Raw genomic sequence first — 16,762 nt, 5'->3', positions numbered from 1 at the left:
TTATATGAGTACTGTTTGTTTTCATAAATGTTTTTTTTGTTTTTTTTTCTTAAAAATAAAAAACTTAAATTGAAATCAAAATTTTTTTTAAATAATTTTTTAAAATATGTGATTTTAATTTACAAAATCTAAAAAAGTGTAACTTTTTTTTCAGAAATTTGTTTTGCGACAGTTATATAAATGCACAAGGTACATACTGCAAACGACTCAAAGTTATGTGTCCTGAGCACTTCAAAGAAACAAAAGTAATAAAATATTTATTTTCATTACATTTTTTTTTTATATGGGCAATTCCATTTTTAACTTACATCAAATATTTGCCTATTTAAACTGTAAATTAAACATTTAGCTATATTGTATAAAAGCTGTTAGTCTAAAGAATAAAATGAGCTAAAAAGTTTTGAGTCTAACTAAAAGAGGGCGAACATATTACTGAAAATCTTACTTAACTTATGTTACATGGAAAACAAGGTAAAAAAAATTCTTTTAGGTCATATTTCTGCAAATCAGTAAAGCGGTTTGTATTAGAAACCTTCACAAGATGTTGAGAATTCTATAACAATTTAAAAAACATATAAAAATTTATCAGAGATAACCGGCTTAGGAAAATAAACTGGTTTCTTTGATACTGTATATTTAACTTAGATTACATCACTTATGTTACCAAGCGATTATTATCATGGATTTTTTATCTATTATTAAGAGTTTAAAGTTAGATAACAAAGGAATTGCAAAAGTATTGAGCTCATTCATTAAAAATAGTTAACAATGGAAATTTTAAAAAACTGGTGGCACTTGTCCTGAGTGATTTTTCATAACATTTATGAAAGTTATCAAATCAAAAATAGTTTTTCTACAAGATCAAGATCAACTTCAAAAAATTATTTTAGTATTACAAATTTATTAATTTGAGTCATTTAAATAAGTAAATCTTTGGTTTGTCGAAGTTTTTACTTATACTTCTTACGTTTATGGGTATTGCCTTATTTTCATTAAATTGAATTTTTTAAATGCTGCAAAGTATTTACATTTAAATTTTTTTTTAATATTTTTGATGTAAAAACTGTTATTACAGTTCAGGAGGGAGAGGAGGTCCAGGTATATGTGATCATTTTTGACAGGAGTGAAGGGGCTTTGAATTAACTAAAATAGGGTGATATGCTTTATGGTGCATATGGTGTTTATGACGTGCTATATTATTAAAAAACTTAAGTTTTTTAACTAAATCTTAGAAAAAATTATCATGTTTTTGTTAACTTGTGTTACATGAAAATTGCAAAGGTTCTTTCATTTTTTTCTTGAAATATACGTATTTTATAAAGTATAAAATCTGATCAGCAGCAATTTGAACATGTTAGCTCCATTTACACACTAAATTAATTTCGATTATGCAAATAAATTTATGGTTAAAATAGCATTTTACAATGATACTTTTTTTATCATGTGACAATGAGAAAAACTATAACTTTCAGAACCATAAAAATGACTTGAATAAATTAATTTTAATACTAAAGGTATATTTTAAATAAACTTTGTGTCTAAATCAATATTCATTTGCTAAAAGTTGATGAAAAAGAGAATAAAATTTGGCTACTTTTTCATTTTCCGCCGTGGAATTACCCATATACATTTGTGTTTGTCTTTTTATGCATAGGGTAATAATCTCTTAAAATTAAAACTCATCCTTAAACAAGTAAATTGTACACCCTAGTTAAAAAAAATACCCTAGTTAAAAAAAAACACCTTTGTTTAACTTTGAGAGAGATTTTGTTTTTTGTCATACCAAGTTATGGGTAGACTGTATGCGCAGTTTAATTAATGACTTGTAAAATATTTATCTAATGAATTCTATAAATATATTTCATAATAAACTTCATTTGAATACATATTACTTTTTTTATGTCATAGAGTTACTAAACTTATTAATTTAGCTTGTTTAAAAGATAAATGAACTCGATTGGCTTATATTGTTACTGGAAATCAATTTACTGATTTTGTTATATTATTGTAAAAGCATTTTACTTATTTAGATTGATTCTGATATGGTTTGTGGATGTCCACTTGTTGACAGTGAGTTTCATGAAACAGGAAAGTTTTGCAGAATATCTAAGCGTAAATGTACACGCCATGTATCATGGTATAGACTTAGGCGAGGAGAAATCGATCTGAGAAGGGTTCATCAGGTATATTCTTTTTCCTTAGACAATAAAATTTGTTAAATTGTGATCTCTTTCTAGGGTATAAAATAGCCCTCTGGGTTCCCATCAAATGCAGTATTCCCAAATGCTCATAAAAATAAAATTCTTAATTAAAAAGTCTCATTCTCCAAATAAAGTTAGCTAAATCATAAATTAAAATTTAGAAATAATTCTGAAAATTATTTATTATTAAATACTAATAGAAAAATAACTTGAGAAATTCTAATTTATTGTGTAAAACTTGAAATAAAATCGCTGCTAACTATGCATTGCATAACTGTGAAAAAGTCTCTTGGAAAAAACTTGATAATTGGGATTTTCCCAGCGAATTTAGGGAATTTCTCGACAACTTGCTTTTAAAATTCATTTCTCATTTGCAATTAATTCTTTATATTGCCTTCCAACAACAGCAAATATTATATAAAAAAAGTTAGCAAGAAATAAAGCACAATCTTAAAAAACAAATATGTTTGGTTAAAACACCAGAAAATGCTATTTCTCTTAAAGTTTCGCACATTTTGGCTGGTAATTTGAATAATTAATAAGTCTCACTGCAAGCTCTACTTCATGTCCTTTGTCAACAAAGTTTATTCAAAATATTGAGAAGATGTTTACATCAAAAATTTTGATCAATGCGGATATCATGGCCATCCACACAGGTTTCAAGGTAAGGGGGGGGAGACCAATCGTAAATTTCAAAAAAAAAAGTTTTCTATATCTAGAATTTTCTTTTAAAAAAAAAAAAGTCCTTTAGAAAAAAAGTGGGAGGAGGGGTGGAGCACGACCCTCACCCCCTCCTCCCTCTTCACCATCTTTCCTCTTCCTCCTGGTGTCATTAGTCCTGGATATTACGGAAATTTTTTAGTTATTTTTCTCTTTTTGTTTTGTAGTTTAATCAACTGAATAAGGTAATTGCTTTGACTATAACCTTTTTTTACTTATCTATTATCATTTCTCGACTAACTTTTTTTAAAAACCACCTCTGAAATACAAGTTTAAAAAAAAAAAAGTGTTTTTTGATTAGAAGTTATAATCATATAAAATATATAATTATAATATAACAAATTGGTATTACAAATTTATTTAATAAGGAATATAGATTTCTTTACTTTACAGCTTGCTTGTATTTAAAACATAAATTAAATACGTATATTAAAACAAAAATTAAATATGTTTAATGATAAGAATTTTTTTTTTATTACAGCAAAATGGTACTAGACCGGCCTGTAGGAACAATAATTAAATTGGAGGGGGGGGGCAGTGCTGGGGACCACTTTTTTTTTTTTTTAGTTTTTTTTTTTTTACCAAAAAATATAACCCCGGGCCCCGAAAAGCCTTAATCAACCACTGTGGGGGGAGGGGGCAATTCTACTGGGTAGGTCAAATAGTAGTAGGTCACAAATTTTTGTAAAAGGAACTTACGCCAAAAATAGGGTTAACAAATTAGGTCTTTTTTATCCTTTTTTTTCTTTTATATCTTAATTTGTAATCGTTTGCTTTTTTCTAAAAACTAACTTCAAAATTATTTATTTGAAAAATTATTTGCTGCCTCCCCCCCTCCCTTCCCCAGTTGCTACTAACCTGCTAGAAATTTAAAAAACAAGAAAACTAGATTCACTGCTGGGTTGAATTTTAAAAACGTTAAAGCAAATTTAAATGTTTGAATAAATCACATTTTATGACTATGAATGAAAAAATAATTATTGGTGCTCTTCGTTGCAACAATAGTGTGGAATGGCTTGCGAACAATATTCTTTTGTAATTAAATGACTTTTGTTGTTGTTTTTGCTGAAATTTTGTAATTGTAACTTTATTTTGGGATTTATGTATAAAAAAATTTTGCTATGGGATTTAAAAAAAAATATTTATTATAAAATTGAACTAGCAATAAACCTAGAAATAAACTTCCAAAACATGCTTAAACTTCCAAAAATTCCAAAACTTCCAAAACATGCTTAATAACAATACACATAACAGTGCTATACTAAAATTCTATATAAAATACACAAAAAAAAGGTTTTTATAAAATATATAAACTAGAACATTTGAACTAGAAATATGAAATTTTGGAGTTTGTATTACTATTTCAAGTTACTATATCAAAACCTTTTCTATTTTTCAAACATTTCTTTTGATGACACAATTTATTACATGGTGGTGTAAGGGTTCATCTATAAAGGACGTCAAACAGAATTTATTACGTTTGTGTTTTAGAAATGTGTTGTAGAAAATTGATTTTGTTGTTATCTCAATTTTCTTGTGTATCAAAAAAGAAATTCATTTACACGAATGCCCACCAGTGAAAAGATATATAGAGGAGGAGGATTGGAAAATATTTTGACAAATTCCCAATTTTGTCAAACGCTGTATAAAATTTATTCCTGGTTAACACCCTGCTTACATGATTTTCAGGTTTCATAATAATAAACTTAAAGTTTTATCTTTAGACAACTTTATTTAGTTATCAATGACATTAAATGTCATTGATAAAGTAAAAAAAACTACATTTGTTTTTATACTAAACAATGCCTTTTTGTTTTTCACTAAACATTGAACATCTCTTGGTTTTTACACTAAACATTAAATATGTTTTTGTTTTTACACAACCTGATGTAGTTGTAAAAGTTTTTAATTTGTCATCCAAAATGATGCGTGGAGCATGTATATTTTTCAAAATGTTCTTTTTATTGACTCATAATAATTCAGTATTTCTAAATTTTAATTTTTGTATTTTGGGTAAAGTTTTTGAAAGATAAAAATAATATGCAGGCAAGATAAAAACAATATGCAGACAAAAAAAACATATATTACAGTATTTTATATTCTCACTGCTATGTGAAATAAGAAAATTGTTGTTATCATTCAAAACAACTTCAAAACAACTCAAAAGTTTAAAATAAGATGTTTTATAATCTATAAGTTTAACACTATGGTTGTAGTTGTAGTGATAATGTTAATAAGGCTCAAAACAAATTTGAAATTTTTTAGTATTATATATATATTGTATTAGTATAGTATATATATATATATATATATATATATATATATATATATATATATATATATATATATATATATATATATATATATATTACGGTGGTTCTAAAAACAACTTTTTCTGAAAATGACTGCTGGCACCCCCTGAATATGTTGTATATAATTAAAAAAATGCTAGATTTAAGAAATTTTTGAATAAAAAATATTTTAAGGGGTTGCTCGTAAAATATATCTGTTTTGATATGTTTGTTGTTTTTTCTATTTCATCTATCAAAAAAACAGGTTTATTCAAATGTAAAGATATTCATTGTAAAATTTGCCAATTATATTTACAACCGTACTAATGGTCATATTTCCAGTTGCATACTCTTCTAAAAAAGTTTAAGATTCTTCAAATTAAATTTAAAAGCTTTTTTTTTGCAATTTGTTTCCTTTATTTACTAGCTAAACACAAGTGGTGTTAACTGTACTCACAATTAAATAGCTTACAGCAGTATCTCTTGTTTAAAAAAGTACATAAAACATTTGTTTTTTTTGTCTTACTAATTTCAATGTACATAATTTTTTGCCATGAGTTTTTTCATGGCTTTTTGATGATTTTTTCAATGTACATAAAGTTATGATTTAGTCATTGTGCTTTAATTTGTTTTTATGGTTTTTTAATATATATTTACGGTGTTTTAATTTGTTTTCATGGTGTTTTGATTTTTATTTATACTTGAAAGTATATGAATCATGTTTTATATTGCATATATTTTGCACTAAATAACTTCAGAAACTTTTTAAGATTACATATTTTTGTAACTTACAACCACAAAACTTTGCAACTAATTTAAAGATAAAACTAGCATAATGTAAATTTTTTTTTTTTCAACATCTTCAATTCCAAGAAAACTGCAAGCAACCACTGTTAGACTTGGAAGTTATTGGAAGAGAAAAAATTAAGTTTAGAGATAGTAGAAATAGAGATAAGTATATATAGAGAGATAAGTAGAAAGATTGCAAATTATATGAATCAGGAAAACAAGATAAAGGAAGCAAATTCCAAAGAACTGATGTTCGAGGAAAAAACCAGATGAATAAGGATTTTTGGAGCACTTAAAAACAGTCACAGTAAAAGAATGAGATTGAATGACAAGTAACACGAGAATGAATTTTAGTAGATAACACAAGAAATGCTAGCTCTTTAGAGCAGTGCCCATTATAGTATTTGTAGAAAAGAGAAAGAGAAGCAACATTACGACGATGTGATAATGGTTGGAGGTTGGCTGCAAGAGCAGGTCCAACTATGTTTACAATGCGTTTTTGCACCTTGTCTAAAAGAGAAAGAGCATCATTAGAAGATCTGTCCCAGATATGGCTACAGTATTCCATACAAGGCCGGATTTGAGATTTATAGAGATAGAGAATAAAATCCGAAGTAAGAAAGTGGCAAGCACGATAAAGAAATGCAACCTTAGCAGATGCTAATTTTACTATAGATTTGATATATGGTTTCCAAGAAAGATTGGAAGTTAATCCTAGAAAATGAAGGGTAGAAAGGTAATGTACTTTTTAAGTACATTACCGTTCATAAATATAGGAAGATCTAGATTATTGCAAAAATTGAGTTTTATCTGAGTTAAAGTTCACCAGCCACTGAGTGCCTCAAGATGTAGCAGAAGTGAGATCTTTTTCAAGCTCAAATGCCCCCACCAAGCAATCAGAGAGTGTTGGCTTCTTATCAAGACAAGAATAAATGATAGTATCATCTGCGAACAATGCCACCTTAGATGTGAGAATTTCTGGAAGATTGTTAATGTAAATTAAAAAGAGTATATGGCTATGGATAAAACCTTGAGGAACTCTTGAAGTTACAGGATATGAAGATGAGTGCTATCCAACGAGGATAACTTTTATACTACGATTGGTTAGAAAGGATTCAATCATCTTAAAGATGTTACCTGATACACCGTATGAAAAATACTTATGGAGAAGACCAGCCAAACTTTATCAAGAGTTTTCTAAATGTCAAGAGCAATGGCTGTAACCTTTCTACATCTATCTAATGCACGATAAAACCTATTAGTTATTACTGTTAGCAAATTAGCTGTTGAACAAGAAGATTGACTTACATATTGATGATCAGAAAGTAAGTTATTAGATTTAAGATTAGAGATTAAGTGTTTGTTAAATAAAGATTCAAAAACCTTGCTTATGATAGGAAGAAGACTAATGGGACAGTAGTTAGATGAGTCAGATCACTCTCCAGAATTTTTGAAAATAGGGATAACAGATGCTGCTTTTCACCAGGCTGGAAAACAAGACTCCAATAATCACTTTTTAAATAGTTTTGAAAATATAGACAACAGCTCCGGAGAACACTTCTACAAGACTATAACAGGTATGTTGTCCAGACCACAAGCTGTAGAAGAGTCTAAGCAGGAAATCACTTTAGATATAGAAGCTGGAGTGATACGAATGTCAAACTATGGATCAACCTGTTTGTCGGCTATATCAGGTAGAATGCAACTAGTGGAATTAAGAGATGATATTGATGAAAAGTTCTTAGCAAATAATTCAGCTTTTTCTTTAGGTGAGTTGACAAAATCTGAACCATGCAAGAGAGGTAGAATAACAGATTTCCCCTTATTATAGATACTGTTAAAGATTCTCCACATGTCAAGAGACGATTCTTATTTTGATACAAAAGTTTTGTAAAACAATCACTTTAACAGGGTTTCTTTCAAAACAAGTAATAGTAAGTCATTACTTATGCTAATAATAAATAATAAGTCATTACTTATGCTATATCAACACAAATATGTCAATACAACTATGTCAATACAAGTAATACTGTGTCAATACAAGTTATACTATGTTAACACAAGTAACACTATTTCAACACAAATAGTACTATTTCGACATAAAAAAGCAACAAAAACTATTAACAGATAACATAAATATCTTGAGTACGTTAATGTAAAACCCTGACACTAAACGTTACTAAATATATTGTTAGTCAAAAAATGATTTGAAACTTGACACCTCTTATATCTATCCAAAAGTAGTTAATACCTGTGAAGAAAATGAAATAAAGTTTGTTTGCCTATAAAACATGATAAAATAATACATATGTGTATTATTAAGTAATGTGACTTTTTATATCTCTCACTACAAAGATTTTCCTGCTGGATACACAAAGATCAATAACTTATTAAAAGAAAATGTTGTTTGTTGATAGATGTATCAACAAACAACATTTTCTTTTAATAAGTTATTGATTGCTGTGGAGCCAAATCAGACAAACAATTTACAATCAGGTTTTAAAAAGTGCGTCCAGTAAATTTAATAAGTTATTGATTGATGTGGAGCCAAATCAGACAGACAATTTACAATCAAGTTTTAAAAAGTGCATCCAGTAAATGTCAATAAACTCAAAAAACATCATAAATCTTAATACTATCTTTTCGCTACAGCTAAAATACAGTATTAAGATTTTTTTACAAGATAGTATAGATTATAAATTTTTACAATCTGGTGAAAATAATAAATGAAAAAATGAAATTTCTTTTCTAGCAGGTATTTGTATAACATAGAAGTTTTAGAAAAATCTGATGAGAGAGAAAAATTTGATGATGTTGCCTTGCAAAGAAAAAAATGAGCATAATAAACGCATAAATAAAAGTAAAAAATAGTAAAGTAAATAATAATTGTAATAATAGATAATAATAAAGTACTAAAGTAATGTAAAAGTCATGTAATATAATATAGTATTAAAGTTATGTAATATAATATAGTATTAAAATCGAATTTCTAATGTGAGGTTTAAATAGGGTGTGGTGATAACATCCTTAAATCATTAAGTAACATTGAAAACAAACTAAACAGTAAAAAGAATGAGAAATCAAATCAGAAAGTTGGACGTGTGTGCAAAAAGAGAAAAATGAGTTTGTTGTGTTTATTTATGAAGGTGGGCTTCTTCCTGGGCAAATTACAATCGTCAAGGAAGCCAATGGTAAAAATACTAAAAACATGGAAATTGTCTGATGCACAAGAAAATATTTTCTATGAAGAGGATAATTATTTGTTTTACATTAAGGAGCATAAAAAAATTTTAAAGCTGGGGAAATTTACAACTTATCTCAATTAGACTTTTTGGGGGGGGCTTCTGAAGTGTACTTTTTTAGTTTTCATTTTGAAAAAAAAAAGAATACTTGCTGAATGAAAAAATTGCGTACATACAAAGAAACTTAATTTTGTGTCTAATAATGTGCAAAGTTAGGTCAAACCCTGGTTAATAGTGCATGCATTGTAAACAGACATTGTAAAAAATACTTCGTTAAATACGAAAACATATAAATATTTAAATTAGTTTTTAAATAGCGTGAAGGTTTTTTCGGAAAGGAAATTTTCGGCGAGTTTTTAAAAATTAGTTTTAAGCATGGCTTACTATATTACAGGCCTTGTCAACGCGTGGCTTGCATAAAAACTGGAGGCAAGATAGTTTTATATTTGAAAAACTAGAAAGCAGTTTTACAAAATAAATATGGGGGTGGTTTTTTTGTAACAATGATAATTATATAACATTAATAAATAATTATTATAAAATTAACAAAATAATTTTCATTTAAAATTTTATTTGATAAAATTAGTTTAAGTTGAATATATATAAATTTAATAATTGCATAAAGTTTATAATAACCAAACACCCGTCATTATTTTATCTAACTTTGAAGAACGAAATGTTGGATTGTTATAATACCAAGAGATAATGTTCCTGATACTAATAACACCGTAGTATGTGAAAGACATTGGCAAAAAAATTATTCAACTGTTACTGATTATGGGAAGCTGAGACCTCGTGGTGCTCCATCAGTATTTGATTGCATAAAGCCAAGCTTAGTTCCTACTGTACCCATGCCACTTATAAAACATGAAAAAGTCTTCATAGTATTCGCTGGCAAGAAGAGGATGAGTTAGTAATATTTAATTCACAAGAAAAAATAAAAAGTATTAATGTTTGATATGAAAAGTTAAAAACTAATGAATTTAATTTTGCTATTATTAATTATTTATGCAATGATATATTATATATTCAGTCTTCATACTTTTTAAAGAAAAGTGCTATTCCTAGACTTCTTCTTTGCATAAATAAAGATCTCACTTTTGAAGCATTTCATTGTGGAGTTAAAATTAGGGTTATGACTTTATCATCTAACCGAGTTTATTTTATGAACAAATTTTCTCATATCCAAGAACCATTAAGATTTTTAAATTGTTGTGAAATAGCACCCAAAAAAGAAGTCATATATCAACAAATTTTGTCAATGAATAAATTATGTATTGGGGAAAAAAAAGTATCCAATTGAAACAATTGTGCGAGCATTTGAGTATTTTTCTCTTTCAGGATCAGCCTACAATTGCATCAGAGAAGTTTACATACTTTAGGAAGAATTACATCTTAATGTAAATCTTTAGATGATGCCACTTATATCAGACATATTTTCTCTATCTTAGAGATGATAGACAAAAAACATGCATTTTACTTCTTGATGAGGTTTATGTTAAACCAATGTTGCAGTATCATGGTGGCATAGTATTTGGTAAATCAGTTAACAAACCTCATCTATTAGCAAACACAGTACTGAGTACAACCAAAAAGCACAGTACAGTACTGAGCTTTTTGGTTGTAACATTGTTTAATGGACCAAAATTTCTTAAAAAAATGTTACCAGTCAGAGAACTTGATGCTGAGTTTCTTTTTGAACAGACAACCCTGATTTTTGATGCAATTAAAAATAATGGGGGCAACGTTGTTGCTATTGTTTCTGATGGTAACAGAGTCAATCAGAACTTTTATAACTTTTTTGAAAAAAAGGAAACATGGTGTACTTAAGACAATATTTTTCTTTTATTTGATTATGTTCATTTATTAAAAAGTATACGTAATAACTGGATCACAGAAAAAACTCAAGAACTTGAATTTTATATTGATGGAGAAAAAAAAATAGCACGATGGGTTGAAATTATTAAATTGTAAAAGCTTGAAACAAAAAACATTGTTAAAATGTCTAAATTAACAGAAGTTTCTGTTTATCCAAAGCCAATTGAAAGATAAAAAGTTTTCACTTGTCTGCAAGTGTTTTGCGATGAAACATTATCAGCATTAAAAAGTCATTCAGACCTGCATGAAAATGAAGGGACGATTATTTTCATCTCTAAAGTCGTTGAATTTTGGAAAATTTGTAATGTTCACAATCCATATGCAGACATTTGTTTGAAAGATTTTAATCAAGCTGCTATCGCTTCTGCTAATGAGGACAGTTTAAGTAAACTTTCTGCAAAAGAGTCAAATTACTAACAAGAGACACTGCTAATTGTGTAGCTCAGACCTGTTATGGTTTGGTTCAGTTGTCAAAATATCTTTTGATACAACTCATCAGTATGTATTATTAGGCAACTTTACAACAGATCCATTAGAAAAGCTCTTTGGAAATTTAAGACAAGGCTCAGGAGGAACTTATTTTATTTCCGTTCAACAAGTTCTTGAAATCCACCCCTATTCACCTCGTTCACACAAGGAGCCGAAGCAAAAGTTGATAAAACTCAGTACAAAGTAAAATGTTTGCAATGTTTTTAATAAAAACTGTAAAATAGTGTTTAGCAAAATATCTAGAAAGCTTGTATTTACATTTTATTCTCTAAAGATTTTATCTCTTTTTTCTCAAAAATTTATTTTTAATACTTAAAAAACCCAGTATTAAATTTTGTGGTAAATGCCAATATTAAATTATAGCAAAATTAAATCTATATATACTAACTAAATTGTTTAAACATAATTAGTTTTAGATACATTTAAGTTCATTTAAAATTGTTATAAATGTTATTTGTTAGTTATATTACAATGTTAGTTATAAACAAAATTAAAAAAAAAAAAAGAATAAATAATTCATCTTTTAACTTTTTATAAATTACTCTTAGTGGGTATATCATACAAATATTCATGCGAAAATCACCTAACTGAAAATGTAAATTACTGCGAAGTAATATTTTTAATCTTGCCTCCGGTTTTTTACGCAAGCCGCGCGATGGCAAGGCCTGTTATGTAGTAAGCCGTGGTTTTAAGCAAATTGTTTAAAATTAATTTTTATAACGAATTTTTGCGCAAAGGAACTATTGTATTTATATAAAATAATTTAAAACCTTAAAAATATTTTTTCTCCAGTTGCAACAGTCGTCTTTTTGCACGTTTAATATTATTTTTAAAAAATAACAATCTTTAACTTGTCGTTTTAAGTCAAGTGGTTGTTAACAATGCCAAATATTGCACAGACTAGGCCACGTGTCGCAAAGTCAAGACAACGGTTAAAACCAAAGACAAATATTGCTAGATCAAGGACAAATGTTGCAATGTCAAGGCCATTTTGCAATGTTAGGCCTCTGGTAGTGATGCTGCCAGTGATAGAATTATGTTGGAAATATAATATAAAAGAAACAAAGAGTAACAATTTTGAAAATATTTTGTTTATGCAAAAAAGGCGGATGAAATTAATAAAAAAGATTGTTTATGAAACGTCCAAGAAAGTTTTAAATTCAAAAGAAAAAGCGAAAGGCTAAAGTTTTCAAAGCCAATGAGGCCAAGGACTTATTTTTTGGCCTTAACGCCAAGAATCAACAACACTGAACATTTCTAATTTAAAAAAATATGATAACATGAAAATAATAAAACATAATTACAGTTGACATGTGTCGATGTTTAAATTTTTTTATTAGCATTTATTATTATTTTCAATTTAGTGGTGGAAACTTGAAGATGCTTTGGAGCAAGAACGTCAGTTTCGATTTGAAATTTCAAATAGAAACGATGTTGTCGGAATTTTGCTACACGATACAATAGACCACTCCGAAGTATTAGAGAGTAATTTAACAAATGATACGTCGTTGAACTCGATTGAGACCGAAGAATCCTTACAAAACGCGTTTTATGAAATTGACAGATAATATTTTCTTCTGTCATAGAACGTTTCTAAAGCAGGAGAAATTTTAAAATAAATTTTAAGAAGTTTTAAAAGAGGAAGTTTAGCGTCGCTAAAGAAAATTAAAAAAATCCACGAATACTAAAAATTAATTTAAAATCGCTTTCAGATAACATGCTTCAAATTTTATAGCAATCTGAGAAAGTTGCAGTTAAATAGTTCTAGTTTGTGAGACAATTAAAAAAATAAAATAATTCATGGTAGCTTTCAGTATATAGAATCTGGAAATCGAAAATTAAATCAAAATTTTTTTATTTTGTGACTTAGCGCGTTTTGCAGATGTGCTCCTCAATTATCTTTGTTTGAGGTGGGAGTGTTTCCTTTTGATCAAAAACCACTTTTTATTTATTTTTTTTTTTTTTTGTATGCTCACGTTAATCATCATTTCATCAATTGTTTTAGAAATGAAATATGCCATTTGAGCCATTATGCCTCATCTATGTATTAAAATTTGATATTCTATATTTTACCTAGGCTTTAGATTCGAATGCGATGTAATCATGACATAACTTTAAAGACTAAGACCAGAACATCTCAAAACCAAGACACAGTCAAATTATTGAAATTAGATTATTGAAAAAATTATTGGATTATTGAAAAAATTATTGAAAAGGGATTTCGGAATATAAACATATAGCGGGTGTCAAAAAACAAAACAGGTATTTAGGATTCTCTAAAGTAATTTAATCAGCCAACTAGCTTAATAAATTTGACCTTTACGCGTAATAAATTTACCGACTACATGCAGTGTATGAGTAAAAGGGCCCAGGAAGTAATAATTTTTCAATGATATATTTTTTACTTTACGTATAAAAGAACATATGTAAGACTTCGAAAATTTTAGTATAAATCTTTTGTAAGTTTCGGCTTTAGCAACTTTTTGCTTATAAAAAATACCTTGTTTCAAAAAGTCAAACTTAGCTTTTGCTTACAAGCATGTTTATTACCTTTTGAGTGAGTTTGCAGGCGTTTTGTATTTCTTGCTTCCTTAAGTAATAAGTCTTTTAAAACCTATTATTATTTCTTTGCATATTTGGTTTGTATTCAACTGATTTTTAAATCGGATTTTTTTAAAAAACTATTTTTTAAATCGGAGATTCTTCTGTTTCTTATTATAGAGTAATAGTATAGATCTAGAAGATAATAATACTATAGTTTCTTGCATAATACTTTAGTCAGACTTCAGATTTGAAGTATAACTTAAAATTTCTAACTTGAAAACGGCCTGTTTTCAAGTTAGACTTCAAGTTCGCTCTTTGCATTTATTTAAGTCAAATTTTAGACTTGAAGTATGGCTTCAAATTTCAAGTTCGCTTCTTGCATTCCACCCAAAATATACAAAAATTATAAAAATCTTTTTGAAAAAAATAAATAATTCAAAAAAATTTATTATGCAAAATTATTAGAAAAAACAAACGAAAACACTCAAAATACATGGCATGTTATTAACAAAATAATTGAAAATATATATATATTCTGCCAAAAAAAACTTCTGATAAATGGAAAATTAGTTTATGAAAAATTTTCCGTTGCACTATGTGATAAAATAATAAAAATTGATCTCAAAAATCACAATTTTTTTATTTTCAATATAGATATGATTTTTTATTAACTAGGGATTATAGAAATTTGTAGCTAAACGAACTTTGAAAATATCTCTCACGGTATTGATATTGTAGGTTATCGAAATTGATATTTATTAATTTAAAAAATTGAAAATTTCTGATATTTCTTTCAAAAAATTTGCGCAAACATGTAGAAGCTTTTCCCACAACACATTTTAATAGTTACAAATGTGATTCTTAGCAACTGATCAGATCTATATTTCTCCATGTATAAAACATTTTAAGAATTACTTAGAGATACGAAATTTGGGGTTATTACCATATTTTTGGCTTTACAAGACCCGCATTCTTTATAGTATCAAAAAGTATAAATTATTTTGGTACCAAATGAAAGGTGTATACTCCGGGTTTCAAAAAGGTTAAGATTATATACCCCTCAAAATCCCTGTTTGAGAGTTATAGAATTTCAAACAGAATGATGGAGCTTTACAAAAACGTCTAATACATACATGTAATCATCTTATAATTTCCATTAAATATTGTTTCCGAAAGCTTACATGCACAAAATATTTTTTTAAGTATAACTCGTTTTTAAGTAAAATTAAGTCATTATGCGTTTAGGGTAGAGTTCTTGGTAACGTTTGCGTATGTAGTCACGCGCATAGTAAAAGTCAATTAGTATGAGTAAGTAGTAAATTATCTTGTGACATTTATTATCACTTAAATTTATCTAAACCAATTTTATTAAAGGATCATATAATTAATTTTTATTGCGCATTTCATTAAAGTCATTAATGATGACCGAAAATAGTGAAAAAACAGCAGCAATCAGTTTGTTGAAATTTGAGTTTAGAAAATTGTTATTTAAAGAAAATTTTGAAATTAGTTTTTCAAAATGCATTACAAAGATTGAATCATTTTACAATAAAAAATAACTGAAAGTGGAATTACTGCATTAAAAGAAGATTTGAATAATCTTAAAAGTAATTTCTCACGACATTGGAGATTAAGGAATTATGATTCTACAAATCTAATTCGCCATCATCCCACTTACTTTGAACAATTTGAGATCACATTCATAAATTTGTGATCAACATCACCATTAAGAAAAAGAGGAAGACCATCAAAATCATTATTAGAATTATGCAAAAGGAGGCAAAATCAGGCGGCAACTCAAATAGCCGAAGATTCTGAAGACTGCATTTATGTTTTACTAAAAGCTGTTCAAACAGCATCACATAGAAAAGGATGTAAATTCCTGAAACAATTGATTAAGATAGTCATCGATAATACTTATAATGCAGAGGAGCTTCTTAGTAAAATCAGTACACAGAAACCAATTAAGATGACGCCAAATGAGGCATTAAATCTTCTCATTGATAATTCATTATCAAAAAATACATACCAAATTTAAATTCAAAAATTTCCTATTATTTAAAAATTATGAACAAGAAGCTGATTGGGACACTACAACGAGGAATCAAATTTCATGGATTTAAATGAAGGTTCTCTTATTGACTATTTTGAAGACATGGACTTAGATATTTAGCAGTAAATTTTGCATATTTGTTAATTATTAAATAACTGCAATATCTACCTACTTATAATATCGTATAATATAATTTGTAATGCTATAATAAAAAACCTAAACTATTTTTCATTTACTTTTTATTGAGAACATATCAAAAAATTGAAAATTGGATGGAGTTATGCAGAAAGAGACCAAACCACAAAATCCTTTGTCAGGACTAAGTCCAATCTTCAAATCTCCAATTTTGCAAATATTCGGATGAAAACTAATATGGGGTTTATGTAATGACATTTACAGGCATAAACAAACAAAATAATTATCACAAATATTTTTGTGCAAAATTTGTATACTTTTGTCCCATACACAGTGGTACAAAATCGAGTTTTTTGTGCCACAATTATTTTCGTAGTTTTTTTTATTAGAATAGCTATTTTTATATATAAAATGCATAAA

The 16,762-nt window shown here is 27.6% G+C and overlaps 1 protein-coding gene across 1 annotated transcript in view; it reads left to right on the top strand.

The window, feature by feature from the left end:
* The window catches only part of LOC100200520 (CXXC-type zinc finger protein 1), a 39,680-nt gene extending 26,041 nt beyond the window's left edge, over positions 1-13,639 (top strand). The window contains exons 14-16 of the mRNA XM_065818477.1: positions 155-245; positions 2,031-2,183; positions 12,975-13,639. Coding sequence (XP_065674549.1) covers positions 155-245; positions 2,031-2,183; positions 12,975-13,178 — 448 coding nt within the window. The 3' untranslated portion in view covers positions 13,179-13,639. The remainder of the gene's footprint in view (positions 1-154; positions 246-2,030; positions 2,184-12,974) is intronic.
* The last annotated feature ends 3,123 nt before the right edge of the window (positions 13,640-16,762 follow it).

Source organism: Hydra vulgaris, chromosome 14, assembly GCF_038396675.1.
Source record: "Hydra vulgaris chromosome 14, alternate assembly HydraT2T_AEP".
Lineage (NCBI taxonomy): Eukaryota > Metazoa > Cnidaria > Hydrozoa > Anthoathecata > Hydridae > Hydra > Hydra vulgaris.
The sequence above is the reverse complement of the archived record's forward strand: the minus strand, read 5'-3'. Positions and strand labels throughout refer to the sequence as shown.